The following is a 26,571-nucleotide window of genomic DNA, read 5'->3' as shown; positions in this document are numbered from 1 at the left end:
AGAAATTTAAGAAGCCAGGTGATATTATCTTCATTTCAGAATATGGACATGAGCATTCAAATATTACCTTCTGTTTCAGTTAATTCTAATCTCTGCCAGGGCAAAGACAACAGAAAACCAGCTTCACCCTGTACCAGCCTGCTTGGTCCATACCAATTATTGCAGCCAATCAGGTAATTAATTCCAGAGAATTTTCTCTTCTACAGAATTCCTGCTTATCACCCTTCTCTGTATATGAAGGCTTTCTGGCCAGGCACTGCAGTAGGCAAGCCAATGTCTACAAGAGCATTACTTTTGTCAGGGAGGATGTCAGAGAAGTTCTTGAAAGCACTTGCACATGTCATAAATAAAGATTCATATTCATTTCCTTTTGCTTTTTACTATATTTATCCTGAAGCATTTTTTAGTTGCTTCTACTTCTTGACAATACTTGATCACTTACTAAAAATGCTTAAAATGTGATCATTTGGTGATGGACTTAATTTCTCTCTGTACCAGATCTGCCTAGGATGACATTAACCCACCACACTGTTAACTATGTGGAACAAGTAACACCTGATTAAGTGGAGGATTCATTAAGAAAATAACTAAGTCCAAAACAGTCATAGGCAGGGCTCCCTGTAACTGCCTGGTTTAACTTACTGAGAATTGTTTTTCAAGACAGAGTAAAGATGAAATTATCTTTGGTGAGTTTCTCCCCTTTTTCCTTAGCCTCTTGTTTTAAACTTTTTTGTAAAGATTTCTATTTAATTCAGGAAGATCCTTTCCACTTTGATTGTATGTACTGCCCCTTAGTTAAGATGCCAGCTAAGCCAAAGCCTCCATATCCCAAAGAAGTTCCATATATGTTTAGAACACCTGACAGTTTCAGCCAGGGGTGTAGCCATTCGTGAGTAAATAAGTGATTTCCTGGCAAATAGAGATGCTATTCAGAGCATGAGGTTGCTTTTCAGAACATTGAATCTGTGCCAGTGGAAAAGTATGACAACATTGCAATGGTTTCTCTCAGTGTTAAAACAAGAGTAGTAGAGGGGAATAAGAAAATAAAAAGGGGTTATTCCTTTCCTCCCCCACCCTCCCAAGCTGTCAATGTAATATCATGAAGATGAGAATTTAAAATACAAAAGGAGAGGGGAGAAATAAAGAAGACACTAGCAAAGCAAAAAGGTTTAAATGATTCACCAGATCAACTCCAAACTCCTCAAGGAAGTTGAAAGCTTCAGGAAACCAATTAATTTAAATTTAAATTTTAAAAAACACATATAAATACATATATGAATAAGTAAAACCTGTCTTAGGATCAGAGTTCTCAAACTAGAGACAAAGATAATGGAAAAGAAGATCAGGCACATTGCCAGGCAGATTCCCACAAGACGCAGCGGCAGTTAAGAGTCACAAAGTTTCTATCTGTCTTAGAAGTAATTTTGATTAGGGGCACAGATGGACCGCACACGCAGAAGCAGAAAACAGAGGCTATAGTTCCTGGGAGCCACAAAGCCAAATAATTATGGCTGTGTCCTATCCCAAGCCCCCCCCATTGAGAAGCAAAGGAAAATTAGTTTGAGAATCACTGACCTATCTGGAAAAAAATTTGTGTTATTGCTGCCTAAAGAATAATCCCTCCAGTACCCCCCGCTGCTGCCTACAGGGAACTTGTCTGGTGGTGAAACTGGGTGGCCAGAGCCTAATAAATTACTAAAAGCCTAGAGAAGAGGAATATATTTTCTTTGAGTTATGCCAAAACTATTAAACATTATGTGAATGAGTTACCTCACCTACCAGTCATCATTCTTATCCCAGTGAGATCTATGCCATCAAGCAAAAATTCTCTCCTTGTCACCATTACCAGATATGTGTCTTAGTGAACACATGTCCTAACCTCACAGATTTCTTTTAAGCTGAGTATTTCCTTATTCACCTGTGATACATCCAGTCTTCCTTGTCTTCTGCCATTCTCACCTCTTCCAGCTGTGTATTCCTGGGCATTTCCTTAAAGCCTCATGTCACACTGTAAATCACCTGTAGTAGCCACATAGAACAGATTCTGTAGGTAAAAAGCTCTTATTCCACCTAGAGGTCAACTGTATTTCCAGAGAAGCATATTAATGTGTCTATAACCTCGATGCACAGCAGCAGAGTGTATTATATTTAGTGTTTCATTCAAGCTTCTTATTCCCCTTCCATCCTTGCCCAGGGCTTAAAAGATAGGCAAAGCTTTGGCAATTTCTGCTACTGCATGAGTGTTATCCAAAGTGTACAGCATAAATCAGGGCAGGGGATGAGTAGCTGATTGTCTCTGTTCTAAATATTATCCTTTCAGGAGTACAGAAGAGGACTTCAAGCCCTGGGGGACTCTTCAGCCATGGTTGCTACAAAGAGCCATCATTCTTTTGAGGAAACCAGAATGCTTCCATTAACTCACCCATCTCTGAAGCTGTGTCTTTATCGAATTTCTAAAGTTACATAATGTCCGTTTCTACTACTAAAAAAAGATATGTGAATGAAGTTTTTGTGCTTTTTTTTTTGTTGTTGGTTAGACCAATATCCCAGGAAATACAAAGGCTGAGTGTATCTACCATCTGAGCTGTGTTCAGGAAACCATAATTATTTAAAGCCATACTTTTCCCAAGTTAGTCAGAATCCTTTCACTGCCATTAGTGAAAGGAAAACTAGATGAGGGCTGGTTATGAAGTGGTATAAAGCACAATGACTTGAATTGTGTATTTTATACCTCCTCACACCAGTGATGGGAGAACAAAAGTAGCTTTAAGTGGCTGTGGTGCTTTTTATGCACTAGACCCTGCCAGAGAGCTGATTAGTCAGCAATGAGTTAGAACCAAGTGGAAGCTGTATGCAAGAGTAAAGTTAATGCACAGGTTGTCAGTTTCAGTCAAAAGGGCATTACACAGCTGTGATAATGTAGTTTGTGTGTGTAGAGAGAGGTTATGTTCTAAAATATTGCAGTGTATTAAATTTAATATATTTTTTTTCAGATACTTAATCTGAATTTGGCTAGTGAAAACACCTAAGAGATTCCATGGAAAGTTAATAAAACCTAACAATTCACTAAGGATTGTGGCATATGGTATAAAGAAAAGAAATTTAAAATATTCATTATACTATTCATAAAGTGTATTTTATACTCATATTTTCAAAATTCTTAACATGACTTCCTCTCCAATTTTAGGACACAGTCAGTGACCATTGCCTTGAATGAAGAACTGTGTCAGAGACCAAATATCTCTGAAGGCAGGGGAAAACTGAAGAAGAAAACATGGGTGACACAAACAGAGCTCCAAAGAGGAGTCTAATTTTCAGTGTGGAGCAGGAAAGTCAGTTCAGCTGTGGTGTTTGCTAAAGGTAATCTTGGTTTATACATAAACTATATAAAAATAAATATATATAAATTATAAACTCGACAAATAGTAAAGGAAGTTGTGGTCAAGCAAATGTGTCCTACTGACAGAAGACAAACTTATTTGTATGTTGTTCCTCTGCTTTGGCATAAACAGAGCAATCCCAGGTCAAACAGAGCACTTCTGCCTTCCAGGCACAGGTCTTGAGTTTATGGCCTGCCCAGAACCCAAAGCATTGAAAAAGTAAAAAAGAATCCTGAACCCCTCTAGGCACAGGAGTTCACTTTAATGGGTTGCCCATGGAACAGGCAGTTTTATAGATCTTAAGGGTGACACATCATTTAAGCCTTTACATAGATCTCTAAGGGCTCTGTAAGCAGCATAAACCAGGCTAAATTTAATTTTATATCTGCTTGATGCCTATCAACACATACATAGATTTGATTCCAGCTATGAATATTTTCCCCCCTTTCAAATTCAGAAGCACTGACACATGGCTTGTCTAATATCTGGGAGGTTATAATAAAGAAATAGTTGATGATTGATCTTTTGCAAAATATTCCCTAAAGACTGACCTGAATATATTGCAATCATCTGTTCCCCTCTAAAATTCCTCCTTCAGATACTTCTGCTATGAATTGTTGGGAAGTCCCCAGGCAGCAATGAACATCAGTGATTTTGTGAGTAGGTTTAGGTATATCACAATTTGTAAAATTCAGTCTTCTCAAGCCAGTTTATTTGGCTGTGCATGTAATTAATCATCAATTAATAATGTGAGATTAATTTCTCTAATTTCAGCAATTTCAAGATTAGAAATCTATGCTACTTCCAACCTGAAGAGAACAAATCCATTTCAGGGATGGATTCACCTTGGCATATGAGAGGAATATAAGATGGTTAAGAGCAAGCATGTTCTGAAAGTAGGTTTCCTCCTTTTTTGATGAAGGTAGACTTAAGATTTGAGAACTGAAGACAAGGTTGGCTGGGATGAATCTGATTCCACCCGACCATGTCAAGGCAGCACATGAGGAACCAGCAGTTTTATCCTCGCTATCTATTGATAAGGAAAGAAAATATGTCTCATTAAACAGAAGTTTGTGCAAGTTTTGGCTAGGGTTGAGTTAATTTTCTTCACTGTGGCTGGTACAGGGCTGTGTTTCAGATTTTCAGATTGCTTTGGACACAGGGTTGATGACACAGAGATGTTTCTGTTATTGCTGAGCAGACTTAGAGCCAAGGCCTTTTCTGCTTTTTGTAAGCCACACTGGCAAGGGGCTGGGGCAGTGTGGGAGGCTGGGAGGAGACCCAGCTGGGACAGGTGACCCACACTGACCAGAGGGATGTTCCAGACCATAGGACAGGGTGGGCAGCATATAAGGCGAGGGGAAGAAGGAAGAATGGAAGGACACATTTGCAGTGATGGTGTTTGCCTTCCCAGCTCACCTCACCATTATGTGGGATGGGGCCCTGCTCTCCCTGGTGGTGGCTGAACACCTGCCTGCCCATGGGAAGAGGGGACTTAATTCCTTGCTTTTCTTGCATGTGCAGCTTTTGTGTCCTTTATTTAAGCTCCTGTATCTCAACACATGAGTTTTCTGGCTTTTATACCCTTCCAGTTCTCTCTCTGATGCTGTTGGGGTGGGGGGAAGAAGTGAGTGGCTGTGTGGGACTTGGTGGCAGCTGGGCTTAAACCACAAATAAAGGGGAATTGACACAAAGAGAGTGAGCAGTTTTCAAAGATAATACAGAAAATCTCAGAATTAGGAACTGCATGTTTCTTAAGACCTTGGGCAATATTTTGGGGGTTGCCCTATCATTCCTAATCTCCTGATGTATTCTATCTCATATATATCTGTATCTTATATATCTATCTTATATGCTATATATTAAAATTATCTATAACCTCTTTTGTCTACATAAACCTAAAAGAAAACTGAGCATATATATACATATTTATATATATTTATACATATATATAAGAATATTACATTGACACCAAATCACACATGTACTGAGTTAAGAGTCCTTTAAAAAACAAAATTATGTTGAAAGTCAATTCCAAATTCCAACAAATAAAAGACAAATACCAATGTAACTCTAGATTCCAAAAATGAATAGCTGAAACATCATTTTCACTAGGATTGCTCTGCCTTGCAAATGAATTCAAGTGATACATTCCTAGTATGTCTTCCTGGAAAATATTTGTTCTAATTTAATTAATTCAGAAAAAGGCCTTAATCGCTAAAAAAAGAGGCTGAGTAATTTTAAAAAAAGTCAGAAGTACAGAGGAAATGTGGAAGAGAGAATTTCTCCAGCACAGAAGGTATTAAATGAAACATTTGAAACTTTTACAAGTAAAATCTTCAGCTGAAGATTTAGTTCAGAATTAACTGGCATAACTCCACTGATATAAAAGTAACTATGGCAATTGGCATCAGCTGAGGACCTGACCCAGCCTCATTCTGTGAAGTAATATTCTTTCTGTCTTTCAGAAATCATTACTATGAATGTGTGATATTTTGTAGGTGGATCAGTCTATTAGTGTACAATGCCACTTACAAGGTATCAATCTAAAGTATCCTCACCACATTTACAAATCTTGATGTTGGTCCATCTGGAGTTTTATTTCATTTAGCACAGCGAAGCTGAGCAGTTGCTGAATCATGTTTTATTTATTTTTAAGGTTTTCCTAATGTCTTTTCTTATCAGTCTCTTAATTTTTGCACATAGTTGAGTTGTAATTTAATTTATTTTCCAAAGTTTCTGAATTCATTTCCATCTGTCTAGCCATCTAGAAGTGGTTCCAGTTGCCCTTCCTAATCTTCTGCTGCTACTTTCACACTTCCTCACAAAACTGGCTGCTCCTCTACTGCTGTTCATCCCGCACCTCATATTTGCTGCTGCCAAAAGCAGAACATCCATCAATCCACCAATGAAATACCTGTCCATAAGTATGTGCCTAGTGATCCACAGCTGTTCTGGAAGGTATTTAAACCAAAGATAGGTCAGCACTATAATCATATGAGATCTTTGTTTATGCCTTGGAATGCGTGTTTTTTCTTGTTTCAACTCCCAGGCACACAGATTGTATCTGCACTGAGTGAAAGTTTAATGACTGATAAACCTTGGCAATAGCACTTTTACCCTGAGTCATATGTTTAAAAAAACAGCTATTGACATTTCATTTTGAAGAGTTCAGGCACCCAAAAGTTTTACTGCCAATGACTAAGTTGTTGGACATTCCATTTGGAACAGGAAAACAAAACCTGTATTTTGGATGAGAGACTTTCAGAGCAGACATCCACATACAAACACAAGCATGCAGTGTCAAAGTCTGTGTTTACCTTCATCTCTCTGCAGGGAGTAGTCTTAAAATACATCCTAAGACCATTCCGTAAATAAAGTTAATTAAATCCTTTTGGAGCCAAGGTTTCAAACTATGCTAATTTGTAGTAATATTTATCACATTGAGCTCCCTTCACAGATGCCAGATGGATAAGCTTCAGCACACATGGAACTGCTCAGACAAAATATCTTCTCCAAAAGGTAAGAATTTGATTGTCCTCTTAGACCGATGAGATGATAGAAGATCCAAACTGTCTTGGAGATAACTGAGGTAGTCTGGAAACACACTCCTGAAACAGCACAATAAAGAGCAAAGAACACTTATGATACAAGACTTATTAATTAACATCTGCTCTTGGATAGCACAGTTTGTGCTTTCACTCAAATATCTTAGACTGCCATATAAAATCTGAATTTTTACTACATACTTCAGTGTACTGTGTCTGCAATATGTCATTTGTACAGATGCTAAACCACTCTGGGATTTATTTGTCAGGGAAGCCTTGGAGCTGGATTCAAACGCTGAAGTGGAAGTACAATTGCAATTGGAAAATGTAGACTGATTTAAAAATTCAGTTGGATAGTGAGAAAAGACTTCATTAAGCCAGTGTCAGGATATGAAGGCCACTGCAAAGTCACTTGAAAGGTCATGGAGAAAGCAGACATTCCTGAGGAACCATGAAGTCATAGAATATCCTAAGTTAGAAAGGACCCAAAAAGGATCATCAAGTCCAACTCTTGGTCCTGCACACCAATCACAACCTGTGCCTGACAGCATTGTCCAAACACTTCCTGAACTCTGCCAGGCTTGGTGCTGTGACCACTGCCCTGGGGAGCCTGTTCCAGTGCCCAACCACCCTCTGGGTGAAGAACCTTTTCCTAATATCCAATCTAAACCTCCATGACACAACTTCCATCCATTCCCTCAGATCCTGTCAGTGGTCACCAGAGAAAAGAGGTGAGTGCCTGCCCCTCTGCTCCCCCTCATGAGAAGTTACAGACCATCATGAGGTCTCCCCTCAGTATCCTCCAGGCTGAACAAGCCAAATTACCTCCTTGTATGGCTTCCCCTCAAGGCTCTTCACCATCTTCACTTACCCTTATTCACAAAGAGTGTTTCACAAAGAAGGCATTTAAATTAATTTCTAAAATGTAGTTGACAATAGTTAGGAATTGAGAAATTAATTAAAAAACTTGAGGTTCCTGGATATTTATTAGATGGGCCTAAAAAGTCATGGCAGGGTTGGGATTCAAGTATGCCTCACCCTTAGTATCTGCCACTAATGCTGAAGCCTTTGTGCCTTATTCTTGTAAGAGCACACTGGTATATTTAATGACCTCTGTGCTCTAAGCATAACATCATCTCTGGCAGAACAAATTCCTGAGCATCCAACTCTGCTTTTGATTTGCTTCAGAGTGAAAAATGCAGTGGTTTTTTGACCTTTTTTACTAGCAAGTGAAAGAAAATCACTTTGAAAGAGCTCTTTTGAGGTCTAGAATTGCATTGTATATCCAATATGTATGCAATGACCTTCTGCAAGAGAACAATATGTTCTTAAGCATTATACAAGACTGGGCACACAATCAACACCCATAAGAGAATAAGAAAGAGCAGAAACATCCTGAACTAGATGCTGTGTGTTGTGCAGACAATGACACAACATATCTATCACTCTAGTGCAAGGAACAGAGCAGAGGTCATTTGTCTGAAAATTGCCTGGACTTTCCTCTGGTTTGAGAGCCTGGCACACAGGAAGGTTTTAGATTATATATTAGGAAAAAAATCCTCACTGAGAGGGTGATCAGGTGTTGGAATATGCTGCCAGGACAGTGGTGGAAGTGCCATCCCTGAAAATGTTAAAATAAAGCACGTGGATGTGGCACTTGGGGACACTGTTTAGTGGTGAAGAGGGTGGGGCTGGGTTAAGGGCTGTACTTGATCATAGAGAACCTTTCCAACCTTAACAATTCTGGGCTTATGATTCTAAGTGCAGCAGTTTTGCAATCTGTACCACCATTAGTATTGAGGTGCCTGTGAGGATAGCAGTGGCCTGCAGTGAGCAAGCAACTGATTTAAGTTGCCTAACTCTAACGCAGGCTCTGGAAGGACTTTCCTTCTGGAGATCAAGAAATCTGAAGGAGAAAAGGTGATAAGAAGGCCATGGAACAGGCAGTGAGCAGCAAGACTAAAGATGAAGAATGGCCAAGCACAAGGAGAAAACCTTCATGATAAATGAAGATGGGCTTTTCCACTTCAGGATGTTCACAACAGGACTGGAGTCCATTTTCTGTTATCAGCTAGCCTCACAAAAAAAACTTTTATAACCCTAGATCAGCAAAGTCATCTGTGTAGGAGCCATTTTTCCTGTGATAGTCTCCCAGTTCATAAGGCAAGATAGTGCTAATCTTTTAATGAGAGCAGAGAGAGTAATATTTAAAAGGAGTAAAATGAAGATGAAAACAACATTCAGAGGAGGAAATTTTCATTATTTGATGTTTTGAAAGAAAGAAAATTGGAAGACATGAGTGAACTTCTTATTAAACAAAAATCAGAAAGCATTAGAATCATTTTCTTTAGCCTGACAAAAGGATTGGAAAAAGAGAGATCAAATTCTGTTTACCACAAAGCAGTATCTTCAGCAAAAAGAATTCAATAATACATCTCTTTAAAAAAAAAACAACTGGAACACATAGAAACAGAAAACTGAATGAAGCCAGAAAATGAAATGAAACTTTTTTTTTTTGAAGTTGTTTTGAAACACTAGCTTTATTTCCATTTCATAAGTATTTCTGGGGGTTTGGGGTTTTTTCATTTAATGCTTGCCGCAGTGCATATTTTTCCTTTCTTAAACAGAGGCTTCTGGCCACTTAAACAAAACTATTCTATTGCTCTGCTGATGCTAAGGGTACTTATAAGCAGACTGACCTGAAGAATAAAAATCTTCTGGTTTTTCCCATATTTTAGATTGTAAACAGTGTTTCTTTTCTGAAGGCAAAGGAAGGGAAACCAAACCTGGAAAAATTTTTTCAGAGGTGGGGGAAGGGAGAGACGGAGTGTGGGAGATAGAGGAAAGAGAGAGGCCTAGAGTAGAACTGCCAACAATGTGGAGGATAAGCTTTGCATCTGGCATGAAAAGAGCCAAGCCTTGTGTTCCTCTTCTAAATTTGGCAGATTTCCCCAAGTTCTGGTCTTTTTGGGGGCTTGGCATTCCTTCCTAAAAATTAAATCCTGAACCTGAGAAGTTGGTTCAACAAAAGTTTTGTCACTTCAGAGTAAGAGACAGACCAAATCATATACTTATGTTTTGGGGATAATAAATCTTTATTTCAAGCTGTGTGGAAAATCAAGGTATTATCATTTAAATGCCAAGGATAATCAGGACGTCTGTTCAAAGAAGGACAGGTAGAAGACAGAGAATAAAGAGGTATTTAAGCATTAGGAATATAACTTGAGACTTCTTCAATGGAAACATTTACTTAGTAGCCACTCTATAAATTTTATTTATGGCTGCCTGGACAAATATGCATCTTTTGTGAGAGATATGTGTTTTATACTCTGAAGTATTGCTCCCCAGTGAGCCTAAATTCCTAGCTCAGGTGAAGATGTACCTATCAGGCACTGAAACCTGGTGAGCTGCATCCAGTATTTAATTATCCTGCAGTCACTGAATAGTCAGCAAATACTCTTTTGAAAGCCAGTTTCAAAGGAAAATTTAATTTCAAGATTCAGAATGACTCTTTGGAGGATGACAGTCTTCTCTGGGTTATGCAAATAACCCAGGAAGACTTTCGTAAGTTATATTTAGATTTTTTTTTTTTTTAATTTGGATATCTGTAAAGCAAATCAAATAAATTAATAACCATTAAAAAATCAAACTCAAAAGCCTATCCACGGTCAAAACAGTACATTTAAACACTTTTGATTATTCCAATTAAACTCGCTAAAACTTGTCACCATCTGAAACATTTTTAGCTAAATGATGAGGAATTATGCTAAAGGCAGACAGGGAATACTCTTTTCAGTGTCTTAAATAATGTTTCAGCACCTTTTATTCCACCTAAAATAGCCCTCTATGAAATCAGCTTATCAATCCATCACCTCCAAGAAGTTTGGAGGTGATGCAAGTACTACAGTAATTTTAGAAGTAGATGTTCAAAGGGAGAGACAAACAGACCAAACACCTTCTTTCAGTGCCTAGTCCATCCTGATGCTTTTTTTTACCATACAACTGTCCTTTCACCCTGTGTTACTTTACAACATGCATAGCTGGCTCCCAGCTGGAGTTAAAGCTGCAATGAAATGCATGTTTGTTACAGCCAGAGTTTAATGCAATCCCTATCCCTAAAGCTACACAAAGATTTCTCTGAGACCTCTTTCAGTTCCATTTGCCTCTCTGTTTTAATTTTTCCATCTGGAATAGCTTGTTTCTTCTCAGTCCAAGTAGTAGCCCAAAATTATTTTTTTTCCCTACAAAAACCAGTCTTCAAAAATAAGGGATGGCATTTTATATTATTAGGAAGGCTACCACTGAGTCTCAGACACATCATGACTGAAGGATTTGGATGGCAGACACTTGAAATGTAATAGGCAGGTCAGAGACTTACTGGCAAACAAGTGCAAACTTCACATATTTCACATCAGCCCACTTCTCAAGCCTGTCAAGGCTAAATGGTAGCAATACTGGGGGATGTCAGATATTGCAGAGAAATTCTTCATAACAATGCTGCAGGAAAGTTAACATATTTCTCTGTAGAAAATTTGCATTGCCTGGAAGAAGAAAAGGCCTCCCCATTCTCCCCTGTGAATCAAAGTTGTACTGGAAATGGAGCAATCAGAGCACTGTGAGGATGGAGCAGCATTAGGGGAAAAGGCTGGGACAGCTGCTCTATCCCAGTGCCAGAAATCAGCAAATAGCAGAAGTGGCAAACCTCCTTTTTCCAAATATCTGCTTCCCTTCATGTAGGACTGGCTAGTGGAAGCAGAGTTCTTTGGCTGTGAAAGGCAGTACCTGGCACCACAAGACACTTTCACCTATTTGTCACTGTCTCACTGCTGAACCGTAGAATCAGTTCTATCATTTCACTGCTGTCCTTTCTCCAGACTACTGCTCAATATTTGCCCAGAAAATAGAGCTACAAAGTGGAATTTCTTCTTTCCTCTACCACTTCACAATTCAAAATAACTGCTCTGAGTCTGTCCCAGTGCCATTGAATCCCCAAGTGATTCTAGCCCTGCTGTTGGGTTTTTGCTACACGAACCCACTGAGTTCCACAGCGCTCACAGGCAGCTCCTTGCCGAGCAGGGAGTGCCAAACTTAGCACTGTCCTGCAAGGACGTTTGCTAGTCTTGGTACTCTTACATTCATTGCAGAGACACCAGGAACAGGGGTTTAAACCACCAAGAGCAGGAGAGATTAACCAAATTAGGGCACTAGAATGCAACCTGAGAGAGCTGGGTATTTTTTGAGCCCTTGGTGTTTGTTCCTTCTATCATACAAAGAAAGTGATTTAATCTCTTCTTTCTCTCCCTTTTTTGCCCCAAACTGGGAGCTAAGGAGGACCTTGTCCTTGTTGAAGATGTGCACAAATACTGTTACAGTAGGAATCAGAGGGACAAGAACAAACAAGATTCCTCTGTGGAAACTTCAGATAGTGTGGACTAAATGAGGCATAGTTTTATACTGAAGGGTAAGAAATGGAAAGGAATCTCAGCAGTCTCACTCATGGAACTCCATCCTGTGCTCTGCTGGATGCAGCTGTACTGCAGGATAGAGAGGCTCACACAATAAAACAGGATTGCAATACACTTGTGCAAGGGGGCATGTAACGATCTGATCCTGAGTCCTGCTGACGTGTCAAGGAGGACTTGGGATGGACTGTGTTATTTCATACTTTTATTCTCTGTGGTCATGCCTACAACCCAAAGCAGGATAGTACTTAGGTCAGTTTATTATTTTTGCTCTCAGCCCATGAAAGGGTTTTGCAATATTATTCATTTGTCTTCCAAATACTGTCAATTTCCTGGTAATTATGAGTAGTTTTTGAATGTAGTATATACATTCAGATGGAGATGTTTTCTCATGGTGATTATTTCATACCACTTAACACCAAATTTTGTTCTGTTTTACTCAATACAGAAATTAGGTAAAATACAGCATTCTTCTTACATCTGTGTTCACTGGCATGAATAAGAGTTTTCTACACCCAGGTAGATGAGGAGTCAGACCTTGCAAAAATAATTTGCAGTGCTGTTGAGGTGTTTGCTTTCTGATTCACTGGCAATGTGGAAAACATAACCAGCAAGGCACTGGCTAAGGATTACAGGTCCTATTACAGGCCCTATTTCTAAACTACTGGAGTAATCCATGAATTTAAAATACTGCAAAAAACACATTTGCTTCTTTTCTTTGCCAGCTGCAAGTTTCCAAGCGCTCACTCTGCCAGTCAATAATTTATTTTCTTTTGAATTCTATGACTTCATTAAAAGGCTTATAAGATTTTTGGCTGGTTGCATTTATTTTAATTATTTAACTATTATTCTTGATCTAGCATGACCTTTGAGTCGAATCAAGCTTCTGTTGGTTTGTTTTTCAAAGGCAGTTAACCAAGCCCAGACCCCTTAAGAAAAAAAAAAAGTAATATTCAATTTATGCTGGAGTTTTTTTCAATTCTTTCATAAATATAAGAAAACTATTACCTTCTTACTCTGTACTTTCCTAAGTTAAAGCTGGAAAATTTGAGAAAAAAAAAGGTGTAAAACTTAAAAAAAAATCCAGTTGCAGCAAGTATTTGCAGATACACGCTTCAAAATCCTCGGTGAATCCAACAAATTTTTGAATTAACTCTGCTTTTCCTGTAATGCAGGAAAAAAGTCTTAGTGCCAGGTTATACTTGCATTTTAATTCAACTCAGGATATTATGCAGAAATCCAAACCAAGTGTGATTATTGATAGTCTCAGCATGTGTAGTGGAAGACAGCTGAGTGATAATGGATTTGTGTATATTTTGGTATCTCATCAAGTAGTATGGTACCTCATCAAGTATTGGATGTATTTGTGCCTCGTGCTACTTATCTCTGGCATGTCAAAAAAACATCTTGAGTACTTTAAGATGTGAAGCATGATGTGTGTATTTCCTCTCCAAGGAGCATGCTTTCCTCATTAGCATGACGAGCACTTGCACATGTATGGGGAGGGATTCTGGAGATCTAGGTCAGGTGGAGCTACACAGTTTTACAAATTAACACTTACTGTACTGTACCATTCACATTATTTACAGCAAAATTATCACACTTCTCAGAGAGATGAGGAGAAAGCACCACAAACCAGTGCGTGAAGCATTATTTTCCTTTTCTAAATTAACAGATTAAATGACCTATGGAGGTAGCTGCAGCAAGAAACATGAGTAATGATGACTTTAAACAGCTCCTTACCCATGCACACTGGAATGCTTTAGACAACACAGAATGTGCACTCTTGTCAAAGGGATATTTCTCCAAAAGCCTAAATGGTTCAATCAGTGCAGTGGGGATACTCATACATTTGACAAAATTCAAATCTGCCTTTTAGATTAGATCTCTGAGATTTTCAAGATCTGCCATCACAGTGGCTATTCTGTACCCAAGCTGCAAGAACATCACTTGACACTTAGGGCCTTCATGAAGGAAGACAACACTGCAAAGGGCTTCTCATCCTCAGTCAGATCAATACAAATACCCTGAAAATCCCATGATAATGTCATGGCAGATGTGTTGTTTTGGAGATGAATGTTTGGCTTCTGGAAGCTTGAAGAAACAGCTGTGATCAATATGAATCCTATCTCTCTTGGAATATTACAGGGTAATGAAGAATGTGTTGGAAATTGATGTATCTGATGGATGAAAAGTTTTAGGGAAAGGATCCCAGGTTTAATTTGCTGTGCTAGACTGTCCACAAGACCTTTTCAGAAAAGCCCAGAGTACTGGCCCTGTGACAGGCCTCAGCAGCATGTGTATGACCTCTGGTTTTCCATTCCCACACTATCACCTCTTTTCCAAGAGCAACAACTGTCCATAACATACCCTCCTCCCACCTTCCACTAGGATACTCTGGGGTGAAAATGAGAATCCAATATTTACACCCCTGTCTGCAAATGTCTGTGGTCAGTACTATGGACAAAGTAATAACAAAATGCTGCTACCAGCAGATCAGTGATGGGACAGCCACACCTGGGGCTAAATCACAGTGTGGGTATAGAGCATCGAGGTGGCACCTGGGACTTGGAAACATTTGGTTTAAAAGATAATTGATGGCATATAGAGGCTACATTCTCCTGCTCAGCAGTGAACCAGCAGCATGAAAGTGACAGGGTTCTGCAGAGGATGGGCAAAACCTCTGTTGGAGTCCAGAGGCCACAAAGACGATTTGTGGAACACCATTCCTATGAGGAAAGGCTGAGGGGATTGCTCACCCTGGGAGAAAAGAAGGCTTCAAAGTGGTCTTTTAGTGGCAGGACAAAACCTCAGCTGAAGTCCAGAGGCCATGAAGACATGAAGATGACTGGTGGAACACCTCTCCTGTGAGGAAAGGCTGAGGGGATTGCTCACACTGGGGAAAAGAAGGCTTCAAAGTGGTCTTTTAGTGGCCTTCCAGGGCATCAAGGGGGTCTACAAGAAAGCTGGAGAGGAACTTTTTCCAAGGACATGTAGAGATAGGACAAGGGGAAGGATGGCTTTAAACTGAAAGAGGGTAGACTTAGATATAAAGAAGGAAGTATTTTCTGTGAGCGTGGTTTGGCAGTGGCACAGGTTGCCCAGAGAAGCTGTGAATGCCCCATCCCTGAAGTGTTCAAGGCTAGGTTGGATGGGGTTTTGAGCAACCTGATCCAGAGGGAAGTGTCCTTGTGTCGTAGGAGGATTGAAACTAGATGATCTGAAATGTCTCTTTCAGCCCCAACCATTCAATGATTCTGTGATTTTAAAGTGTAGCTACTCTGAAAATTGTCACCAGTTTCCTCTCTTATTCCTTGTTCACTAGGATAAAACATAGAACATCTTTGTCCATATTCACTTATCTTATGGGGGTCAAAAGTGCAGATATAAAATCTACACAGCTTTCTTGGCCTCAGTCTGAGAAGCATTAGTACAGAGAGCAAAGGAAATGACTCCTAGTTGAGAAGTGGGAACAGATTCCTATGTTCCTCTTCTGCTATCATACATAGGAAAAAGTACATTTTGGTTTCTGGACCAGTGACTTCCCAGGAGCTTATACTGATTAAAAACAATCGCTTACAGCGAAAAGAAATCCAAAAGCCTATAAATATTTATGTCAGAGTCAAAGCCACAGAAAGATGAGTATGAAACAAATAAGTAAAATGAAAAGAAAAAGGCTAGTACAATGGCTGGCACGTGAGGCAGACTGAATTCCATACTGAACTCAAGCCCACTATGATGATTCTGCAATAGGAAGTGGTGATACAACAGAAGACTTTTGGAGAGATACCCAAAGGAAGAAAAGACCTTGTTCTTTCTGTGTGATGAAAAATTCTAGGTTGTGCTTTTTCCCCCTTCTCAGGATGGGAGAGGAGCCTCCCTGTGTCAAAGGTTGACACAATACATGGCTGTTGGTGCAGGAGCGCTGTTCCTTGGATGTCTTCTCTGTTTTTCAGCAGGACTGTAACACTCTGTGTTCCATTGGATAAAACAAACCTCTTTTAAAGGCATTTAAATGACAGGAAAGGAGACAACAGTCACTACTGACTTTCCACAGATCTTCCCTCTTCATGTTCTTCTAATCAAGACAGCACTCACCTTTCTTCTCTCTTCCACTGAAAGAAGAGATGAAGCTTGCTCAAGTGGCAGCAAATTTCACTGTTTTAAAGTCTTTACAACTGTACTTTGCCTCTGTATAAACCTTAAAAGGACTCCAGCTCACTTTCAATGTTCAGGGACAGGAGAGGGACACAGCAACATAGCCCTAAGGTAGGCACTTCCAACGCATATTTTAAGCTTACTAATGACATATGCTGCTCAGAAAAAGGAACAGAATTCCATAGCTTTGAATAAATGGTGGGGGGTTTTCCTTCCTGAAGACACAGAAGAATTTTCATAATTACACCACATTAGCTACATCTGGACAAAACTTGTCTTAAGATGTGTATTCAAAATTGATTTATGTGACGTGATGTATGCATGTCAAGGGATTTCTGTAAATCTAACTTTTAAAAGAATAAATATTATATCTAATACTCTCAGGCTCTATAAAGGTAATGTGAGAAATGATACTCACTTCCAAAAATTTAGGAAGGTTTATTAAGACCTAATCAAAAATACAAGAGAAGACTGAATAGAGAAAACATGGCTCCAGAAGCGGAGAATCTTTCCCACCATGTGCTCATCCACACAATGGATGTTCCACCCTCTAATCCTTTAGCCCCTCCCAAAGTTCTGTCCATCAACTCTTTCTTTGCTGTCCAGTGGTGGAGTTTGCATCCTTAAATCTTGATTGGAGAGCAGGTGTTGCCATAGCAACAAGCCAACCCTCCCAAAACCCAGGCCACCTCCTGACCACAAAGCAACCAGGGTAAAACATAACTGTAAGTCTATAAAACTTCTCTTAACATATATACATGATATTTGCCTTTTAATTGTGAGAGTCAACCATCACATTACTCATCTATCACAGTATGTAAAATAAAATCTTCAGCAAAAAAGAAACATTAAGAAAATTAATGTCCTATGTGACCAACCCAGCATAGAGACACCCAAATGATGCATCTCATATTTGGTGTTATTTGTAATTACACATATATAAAACACATTTTGGATATTCCATACAGTTAGAAAGAGTAACACATTTTAAAATAATCTAGATACAGTCTGCTTCTCAGACATTTCTGAACAATAGAGCAGTACTAATCAGCCTAGCTCTAAGAATGTTTTTTTTAAAGCTGTTGTGGATTTCACGTTGTGATTAGAAAGGAATTCCCATCCCCTGCATCTTCATTAGTCAAAGAGTTTTGAGACTCTCACACTGTGTGCAACTCTGTGTTGCAGAGAGATTTGTTTCAGCTTAAATAGAGGACTCAGAAAGAGGAAAAGGAAGAGGTTCTATGCCTCCTGGTTAAGAAATATACAACATACAGGAAAGATCTCAGGCACCACATTGGTCTTGTATTCTTTAGGCCTTATTCCCAATCCCCTCACTTGTCTGAATTTTCAGAGAAGTACTATGCTAGCCTAAACTTTTGCAAGAAGATAAAAACTCACTTACAGCAACTCTAAAACCAAACCCATTTCCTGGAATGCACTGGAAGTCAAGGAGCCAATGGGACGTGTTCAGGAAGACTGGTGAGCTGAGGAAAGCTAGAGTGGATGCAGAGATATGAAAACCACATGAGAGGAAGAGGAAACTGAGCAGCTATGAGGGCAGTCACAGACCTGCCACACTTGCCAGGACAGGCTGCAAATGTGTGTCCTCCCCTCCTTCTAAACACAGGCTGAAAGGATATCTGAGAAACCCCTGTATGCCTAAAGGAACAAAGCATCTTTCATTTTGAGCTAAATGATACAGGAAGAGGTCCCAGAAAATGGTGGTTGAAGACAGAGAAGTATTTGAACGTGCATAATTCAAGGTCATATGAATGCTTGTCACATCATGTCCTGAAATCATATGATATTTTGTTGTCCAATTACTCCATTCTTACCTGAAGGCGCCTTGAGTTTGCTGTAGTCATTCAGCAAATCTCTGCTTTTGTGCTTCTTTTACAGTTCATTTCTTCCCCTTCATTGCTTCATTTCAGAAATGAGGAAGGAGAAGGGAGAGGGGAAATAAAACCAAAAAAGCATATCTGGAAAATGCATTCAGTGATCAATCAAATCTGAGCAGGAAGCCTTCAGGAAGAGGGGCAGACTGGAAAGTGAGAATCACATCTTATGAATCACAGGTCAAATCTCATAAAGGCTGCATCTGCTTGATTGTCATTGTGTTTCATGGGTGCAAATGCAGAGAAAAATGTTTAGGCTGCCTGAGTCACACTCCCCTGCAGGAAAAATCACCGAGAAAGGGCCATTGTGACAATGCAGATACTCATCCTTCAGAACTGTGAGTGTCACAGGGGCAAGATAGCGAAGTTGTAGATCTCAAGCCAACAGTCTCATAATAGTATCTCAGATACTATTCTGCCACACTTTTGAAAGGGGTAGGAAGCATGACAGCAACTCACTATTATATCTGCTATTTCCTGGCCTCCCTCATGCTCATTGTTGTACATTTTATCCAAGTCAGGAGGAAGGAAGAAGTCAAGACCAAAGGGTTGATTTGGCTGCTTCTGCACACACAGATATTTGTTCAGAAAGATCTGAGCATAAAGAATACAGCAAATAAATTATTTTTCCCTACTGTACTTCAGTCTTGTTTCATTCCCATCTCCATTATGGCCTAGAAGTTCCGTAGATCTCCTTTCAGAGAAAAACCTTTCCTCATAAGAACAAGCTGTTCAGAAATAGCAGAGCAAAAGCTGACCATATTCAGGTTTAGTAGAGGCTCTTTTAGATCCTTTCTAAAGGAGCAGGTTTCTATACCAAAAGCTGAAATTATGTGATCACAGCAACAAGGTGGCTCTTCTCAGACTATGAAGAAGGAAACATGCTGGCGTTAGCTCAAAATAATGTCTCAGAGTTGAATTTCTTTAAGCCTTAACCGTGCAATTTTTTCATTGGTAAATTTAACCTTTTCTTATCACTTTACCCTTTCTGGCAACTGTTAACATGCAGCACACATCATCACTGATAAAAGAATGGAACAGTTCCTGGAACAAAAATTTTTAGTGCATTCTCTCCTGAAAACTACAGAGTATTTATTGCCCTTACATTCAGCAGGGAGGAATCAAGCTGCAAGAGAATGAACTCTTCATGCAATGCTTCTCCTTAATATTTCATTGGCTAGAATGGAATTCCCCATTTTTCCTTGTCCCTTCCTCATCACCCAACACAGCTTATTAGGAGCCAAATCACTTAATCCAGCAAACTCATACCATCCCTAACACTTCCTCCTTTCTCTTCACACATTTAAACCTTCACCTTCATAGTACCTCATGAGAACAATTTTTTAAATTTTACTATAGGTTTTGAGAGTGATGAAACAAATTTGCCATCAGGTTTTGTTCCTATGGACTCTTAAATCTTTCAGAGCTTTCCTTTTAATACGTTGATTTTATATTGTGGATTTACAAGCATTTTATTTTAGCTCTCCCATTACCATCATCTATCACAATGCACAGACTCAAGGAGACCTTCACTGGCCTCACTGCAGCTCTGTAGCTGTTTGTATTTACCCTTAATGAAGTCAGATTTCAAGATCAGAGACTTCAAAACCTGTTGGTCAGGAAACTGCATAGTGGTTGCCATGGAAGATCTTTTTTACCATCATCTTGCTTCTCTAGAAGCAAAAGGTGTATGTACAACTAAAATAGAAATTCACAAGTGCAATTTGTGCTTTCCTGTTTAATTAGGAGATAAAACAGTCTTGTAATATCTGCTGAACAACTGATGGCTATCAGAATTGTTAAGACAATTTTTACCTCTGATTCCAGGACTACTGAACTAAATAAACTGTTTCAGTTGTGCTGAGGAAGAGAGGAAGGGGGAAAATAGAGAATAGTAAGGTGAGTAACATTTTTCACTGACAATTTGTTTTCTGCTTGTAACTTACAAGACATAAAAAAAGATTAAAGGTGTTGTCATTAAGAATTAGAATGAGTGGGTTTCTTGGCAGAACCAAAGAAAAAAAATTAATATGCTGACCTATGAAATCTATAGGTAATATCAACTCAAATCAATCAATATCAATTCAGATCAAATATCAAGTCAAACCACAATAAAATTTATTTGTCAAAATAGTAATAGATGTGAATAGTAAAAAACAATCCATGCTTTTTTATTTTTGACATCACTCTCTGCAGCCAAGACCATGCTGTTCTTCATCTTTTCAATGGTTAAGGAATCTAATTTTAGAGTAACAATGGTTACAAAGTAACTGCAAATTCATGAGAAACATGAATAGAAAACAATGATTTACATTTTCCTAGAAGGAAAAATTCATAATGAATATGACAGAAGAAAGCAAGTAAGGAGCTGGTGTGTGACTACAATGAAAGAAAACCCTTCTTAACTAGGCTGTTCTCTGCACCTCCAAAACAGTGGTGCCTGTTATCATCCTTATAAAGTGGTGTCTGGGAGCCTTTCCTTTCCTTTCCAAACCTGTTTTTCAGGTATATGCAACTCTGCTCTTAAATGGAATGAGAGCCCACAATAGATTTAATTCATTTTCATTTGGCAAAAATACATTTCCTGATTTTTTTTTCATTTTATCTCAAGGACTGGGACTCTGGCCTCAGAGATCTGGGCTAGAAGATGTAGCAAAGTCATCTGTCTTGCCTCAGCATGCCGTGTTCATGTCAGAGAATGTCTTGTTGTCAGAACCCTTTCTGAGATGCAGTTAGTTGAAAATTGCAGGTGTGGGTGCTTGCAACTACTTCAACTATTTGTGCATCCTTCTGAGGGAAGCAAAGTCTGAAACAAAGGAGTAGCAGTATTTTGAAGGCAAGTGCAATATAATGAGGGTAATTTGTTTGAAAAGGTAGGGATAGCACTACCTATAATTTCACAAAGCATACTTTGAGAAAGGAAGAGCTGTATGCCTTAAGGTGCTAAATATGATCAGCATGTTCTATTCTGAACACCTGGACATGCTTGCAAAATGCAGGGCATGTCTCCATCCAGGCTGGAAAGAAGGAGCCCACTGCTGCAGGGTGGAGTGGGTTCCTTTGTGCAAGTCAGCACAAGTCCCAAACCCCTGGGGTGGTTTTGAAGGTACGCAGCTTCTATACACAAGCTATTGACAGTGTTTGTTAGTGTTGCCTGTTCCTCAGAGTGTGGGCTAATTTCCACACTTCATTCCCCAAGTCTGTTTCTTTCTTAAGACTCATGCCTTTCTCATTGCAGGTCATGGGTTTATGCAGCTGCAGGTAGCAGGGAGGTTGCTGAGCTGAGGTGGTAGGCTGAGCGGAGCAGTAAAAGTCAATCACAGTCAGTGAGTTGACCTCAGGTCCTTCAAATAATGCAGTCCAAGAGGATTTTGCCAGTATTTCCAATGGAAGTTTACCATGGGTATCTTGTTTTTTTCTGAGTTTGACTGGCTGGTGCATTGGGAGGGACAAGAGACTGAGAAATGGTTGACCAGGGCATGAATGAAATTATTTTTTCTTTAGTTGGTCCTAAGCATCTCAACCTGAAGTTCTAAGGAGAGAGAGTAGGAGTAGAAGAGTTCATTTAAAGCTGCCTTTTTCCCAGGGTCAGCAAATTCATAGGCTCTTTATCTCTCTGGGTCTAATAAAGTGGACTTTCAGAATAGCTTTAGCTGTAGGTGAGCCTAAACCACCTCCCTTAGAGTAGGGCAGAGGTTTTCTCTGGTCTGCTGGATGCTCAAGTGACTGAAGGCCAGAAGAAATTTTCCCCCCTATTCTTCATCTTAGTTACTCATGTGCCTCAGGTGAGCACTGTGATGAGACTGGAAGCTTGTCATCAGAAGAGATTTAAAAGGAGCAGGGTAATATGGTGACTGAAACACAGTAGCCTGTGAAATTCATGGCTCTCTCCTGTTTCTTCCTGGTGATGCCTGTGAATGATGCCTGTGGCTGCTGTGATCCTGTCTTCCTCTTCTTCCCTCCCTGGCAGGTAACACTTGGGACATGAAGCTGTTCAATAGCAACCTCATTTAGATGGCAGAATTCAGAAGGCAATGTTTGTTATTATATAGGATGGTTCAGAAAACTGTGTTTTCTGAATGAAGCCAGCTCTTGTGTCATGGGCGGAGAAGAGAAAGGCAATTATTCAGACATTCTGTGCTCCGTCATCCCTCAGCTGATAAAGAGATCATCCAAAAAGAATTTGAGAAGCCCAAGGGAGCAAAAATCTCCTGCTGTGCTGTGATCAGCATCAGATAAACTCTTCCCAAAAAACAGCTCCATCATATGCAATAGCAAGGATCTACAACGAGAAAGAAGTGAGGGAGGAGGTTTGTACCCAGGATGGCATCCAAATGCAGACATGTCTACGTCCCATACGAAAAAGAGTTTCCCTCAGAAGGGCTGTCATGCTAGGGTAGCCAGGTGCAGCAAGTGTCAGGATGGCACATCTTTATGTGTTGTTGGGGGAGAACACATTAGAGTGGAATGAGCTAAGCTTCCAAAGTTCTGTGTTTCAAGGACTTTTCTTTCTCCATTTTAAACCTTGTATTTTTTGATTACAGTGGCTTGCCCAATCTTCAGCCACACTATTGATGAGCCATCTCTGGGGTAAGAAGTTTGTATGGCCCAGAGGATTTTTACACTACTGTGCAAACCATAAGTTGGTTGTCTGTGATCTTTTGCCACTCAATAAACATATCTTTGGAAGTGTTCCTTATTCAGAAGAGACCACCTGACACATCTCCGTTTTCACAAAGGATCTGTGAGGCAGGACAGTGCTTGTGTAAAGTAAGTGTAGGCCATAAGACTGGATGATGTTACAACTTCCTGTGAATCATTCAAGCAGTGTGGATTTCTTTATTTCTCACTAAATCAGTAATTAAATATTAGCTCACATGACATGTTGCACCCAAAGTAATTGTCACAAATAGCTGTGCTTGAGATTGCACAAAAGAGTAAGAGCTCATCCCAGGTGGTGTGTCAAGGCCGAGGCCTAACAAGTATTTCTAAGAGCACACTGCAGCCTGGAAAGGAGCAAGGGAGAGAAGATGCACAATCACAATAAAAAATATCAATATTATTAGCACAAAAGTTCCCCTTTAAATAATAATTAAAATTTACAGCTAAATACTAAAAAAATCCATGGGTCATGTCATCATAATTTATATTTGACAAGAGTTTTGACTGAGAGCATTTCTGCCTGCTTCGTTAAAGGAAGCCCAGAGCTTCCCAGGTTCCCAGGACCCAGGTTCCCGAGGGATGGGTCTGGCTTGGTGTGTGTTGGGGCTTTGGGTGCCCAGGGCCACGATGAGTTCCCAGAGCGGGCTGGGGAGGGCGGGCGGGGCTGGCCTGTGATGCGCTCTGGGTTCTGTGACATCACAGGGGCCGCGTCACAATGGGGGCAGCTATGAAAGGCCACCGCGGGTGCCGCTGCCCCAGTAGAGCCTGGGCAAGCGGTGAGGGCACAGCAGTGAGGAGACAGGGCTGGAGGAGGGCAGGGGCTGGAGGAGGGCAGGGGCAGGAGCTCCGGTACCGGGCTGTGCGTTCTGCGCCCGCACGGAGGGCCCGGCCCCCGCGGCAGCGCCTGGCTGAGGGCGCGGTGCTCGCGGGGCAGCGGTGCAGGCCTCGCCGCCGGCCAGCTGCCGGGGGCCCTCTCCTTCCTGCCGCCACATACCTGCGGCCTCTGCCGCCCACTGTGGGTCTCCATTGCGGCCCCACTGAAGCCCTTCTGTGTGTCCTCGTGCAGACCATGGCTTTACTAGCATTGCTCTTCGTGCTCGTGCAAAGCCTGATCCAGTACCTCCAGCCGGCTGGGGATGGGCTGGATGAGGCCACGCACCGGCGAATGAAGGAGCGTCAGGAGATGCTGGACCACGAGATGGCTCGGCTGCTGCAGGAGCTGGATGAGCAGGACAAGGGCTGGGTAGCCATGCTCTTCGGTGCCCTGCAGCAGTGGCCATTTTGGGTCCTTGCTGGTGTCGTGCTCCTCTTGAGCCTGTGGCTTAGCTGCAGGAGAGGGAGCCGTGAGGCCAGCAACGATTATGTAATGGAGGGTGAAGTCAACAGAGATAGAGAGGAAGAAGACACGGATGTGGAGGTGCAGGAAAGCAGTGATGCCAACAAACAGAGAAGCAGGGATTGCACTGGGCAGGAAGATTGCAGTGATCGTAGGAATGAAGCAGGCCACAGTGGTTTTGCCGCAACTGAGATAGAAAATAAGGAAGTTACAGGAGAAGATGGTGATGTGAATGTAGAGGCAAAGAAGAAGGAGACTAGAAAAGAAGACAAGCAAGGTAGCGAGGCTGCCACTGATAAAGAAGAGCGTGATGGTGGGGAGGAAGAAAGCGGCAGTGGTGCAATGGAGGACAAAGAAAAGACCAAAGATGTTGGGAATGAGGAAGGGATCCTTTTAGTGGACCGCATAGAGTGGCCTGTGGAGCACCTGGAGAGAGGTTGCTCAGTGATAGCTGAGCTGATGGAGAGCTTCATGCGTGTCTTTGTGGACAGCGTGAGCAATAGCTTCCACCCAGTGCCTGAAGAAGCCATCGGGGTGGGCAGTGCCTTTGAGGGTTGGAGTCCCCGTGACTGGGATGGGGTGTTCCGTGTGCTGGTGCCACTGAATCCCCCACCAGGGCACGCCTTCCACCTCGAGCTGAACAGTGGAGGGCAGGTGGCAGCAAGGACCTTCAGCGTCCGTGTGGAGCTGGTGTGCACGTGCGAGAAGGAGCAGCTGGGAGAGAAGCCGCTGTGCTTCCTGCACCACTCGCGGAAGGAGCTGCGGCAGAAGCCGAAGCGCAGCCTCCTAGAGACACTCTGCACCAGCTCCTACCTGGACGTGGAAAAAACCTCCCACTGGTTCTGCCAGTTGGTCAGAAGCTCATGGCTGCAAGTGCCTCAGCGGCACTCATGGCACTTGGTGCTTCAGCCCTGCAGCCGGTCCTGCCGATTGCAGCTGAGCAAAGGCAGGCAGAGCGTGACGGTGGAGATGCTGTTTGGGGTGCGCCAAGGGGACTCTGACATCTTTGTGGTCAGCCAGCCCACAGAGGCCCAGATAGGCGGCTCCAGTGTCTCTGGGAGCAGCCAGCTCCCCAGGGCCAGCATCGTCGTGAGAACAGCGTGGCCCGAGACCTACGCCGTGGCTGAGGCGAAATTCTTCCGGCACATCGCCGGGCAGCTGCCGTGTGAGAGCTTGCACCTGAAATGCCTGCAGCTCTTCACCTGCATCCTGAGGGGCACAGGATTTTCCAGCGCTACCTGGAAGACTGTGCTCATGCACGTGCTGACCACAGCACCGCTGTCCCGGTGGCACAGGAGCGCATTTGCACGGCGGCTCTGGGACGTCATGGCGTACCTGGACCGCTGCCTGCAGCTGAAACTCCTGGAGCACTTTGTGCTAGGCAATGAGAGGCTCCCTGCAGAGATCAGCTTGCCGCCAGCAGTGCGAGGGGTTGAGCCACCCAACCTCTTTGAGCACCTAGCACGAGATCCAGCTGCCCACAGAGAGGCCATGCAAGCGTATGGCCAGCTGCGATTTCGCCTCTGGGTGCTGCTCTCCAGCCACTGAGAGGAGTTCCCTGCACGGAGCTGTGCTGGGGGGGTCACACCCGAGGGCAGCCACCTGAAATCTGCATAGCTGGCACAATTGTCACTGGCAATCCTGAAGCTGCTTTCCTGCTCCTGCAGAAGGAAGATGCTACAGCAGATGGATTCGTTGTGCAGAAACATCTCGGAGTGGCCTCACCCTCCACCTCTGAGTTCCAACGGTGCTGCTGACCGAGTCTGTGAGGCAGAAATTGGCTCCACCTGCATATCTCAATGGTACACAGTGGACCCAAGGCAGGTTGCTTGGAAACCTCGAAGACAGCAACCTAGTTTTTTGGGGTTCAATGTAGTAAGGTATTTGTAGTTTAGTCTAATAATGTAGTTTAGTAGGTTTAGATTTAGATGTAGATGTAGCTTTAGTTGCAACTGTAGGTATATATTTAGTTGTACTTGTAGCTGTAGCTTTAATTAGACTTATTTATTAGCATTCATTCTAGAGGCCCTTTAGTGTTGACGGTTTTGCAAAGTTACCCAGTACTATTAGTTTACTGAATTGAACTACCCTTCTGTAGTGCCTTGTCTGCTGTTCAATAATATTTTAATA

General features: G+C 41.5%; 1 protein-coding gene across 1 annotated transcript; it reads left to right on the top strand.

Annotated features, from left to right (window-relative positions):
- Positions 1-24,174: 24,174 nt before the first annotated feature.
- Positions 24,175-25,989, top strand: LOC311153491 (inositol 1,4,5-trisphosphate receptor-interacting protein-like 1; the record flags this gene model as incomplete). Its single annotated transcript, XM_084205421.1, has 2 exons — positions 24,175-24,592; positions 24,746-25,989. The coding sequence occupies 2 exons, from the start codon at positions 24,175-24,177 to the stop codon at positions 25,987-25,989; spliced, it is 1,662 nt and encodes a 553-aa protein (XP_084061547.1).
- Positions 25,990-26,571: the final 582 nt, after the last annotated feature.

The sequence above is a fragment of the Fringilla coelebs genome (genome assembly GCF_963513975.1).
Source record: "Fringilla coelebs genome assembly, chromosome: 5".
Classification (NCBI taxonomy): domain Eukaryota; kingdom Metazoa; phylum Chordata; class Aves; order Passeriformes; family Fringillidae; genus Fringilla; species Fringilla coelebs.
This window is presented reverse-complemented; position numbering and strand designations above follow the sequence as displayed.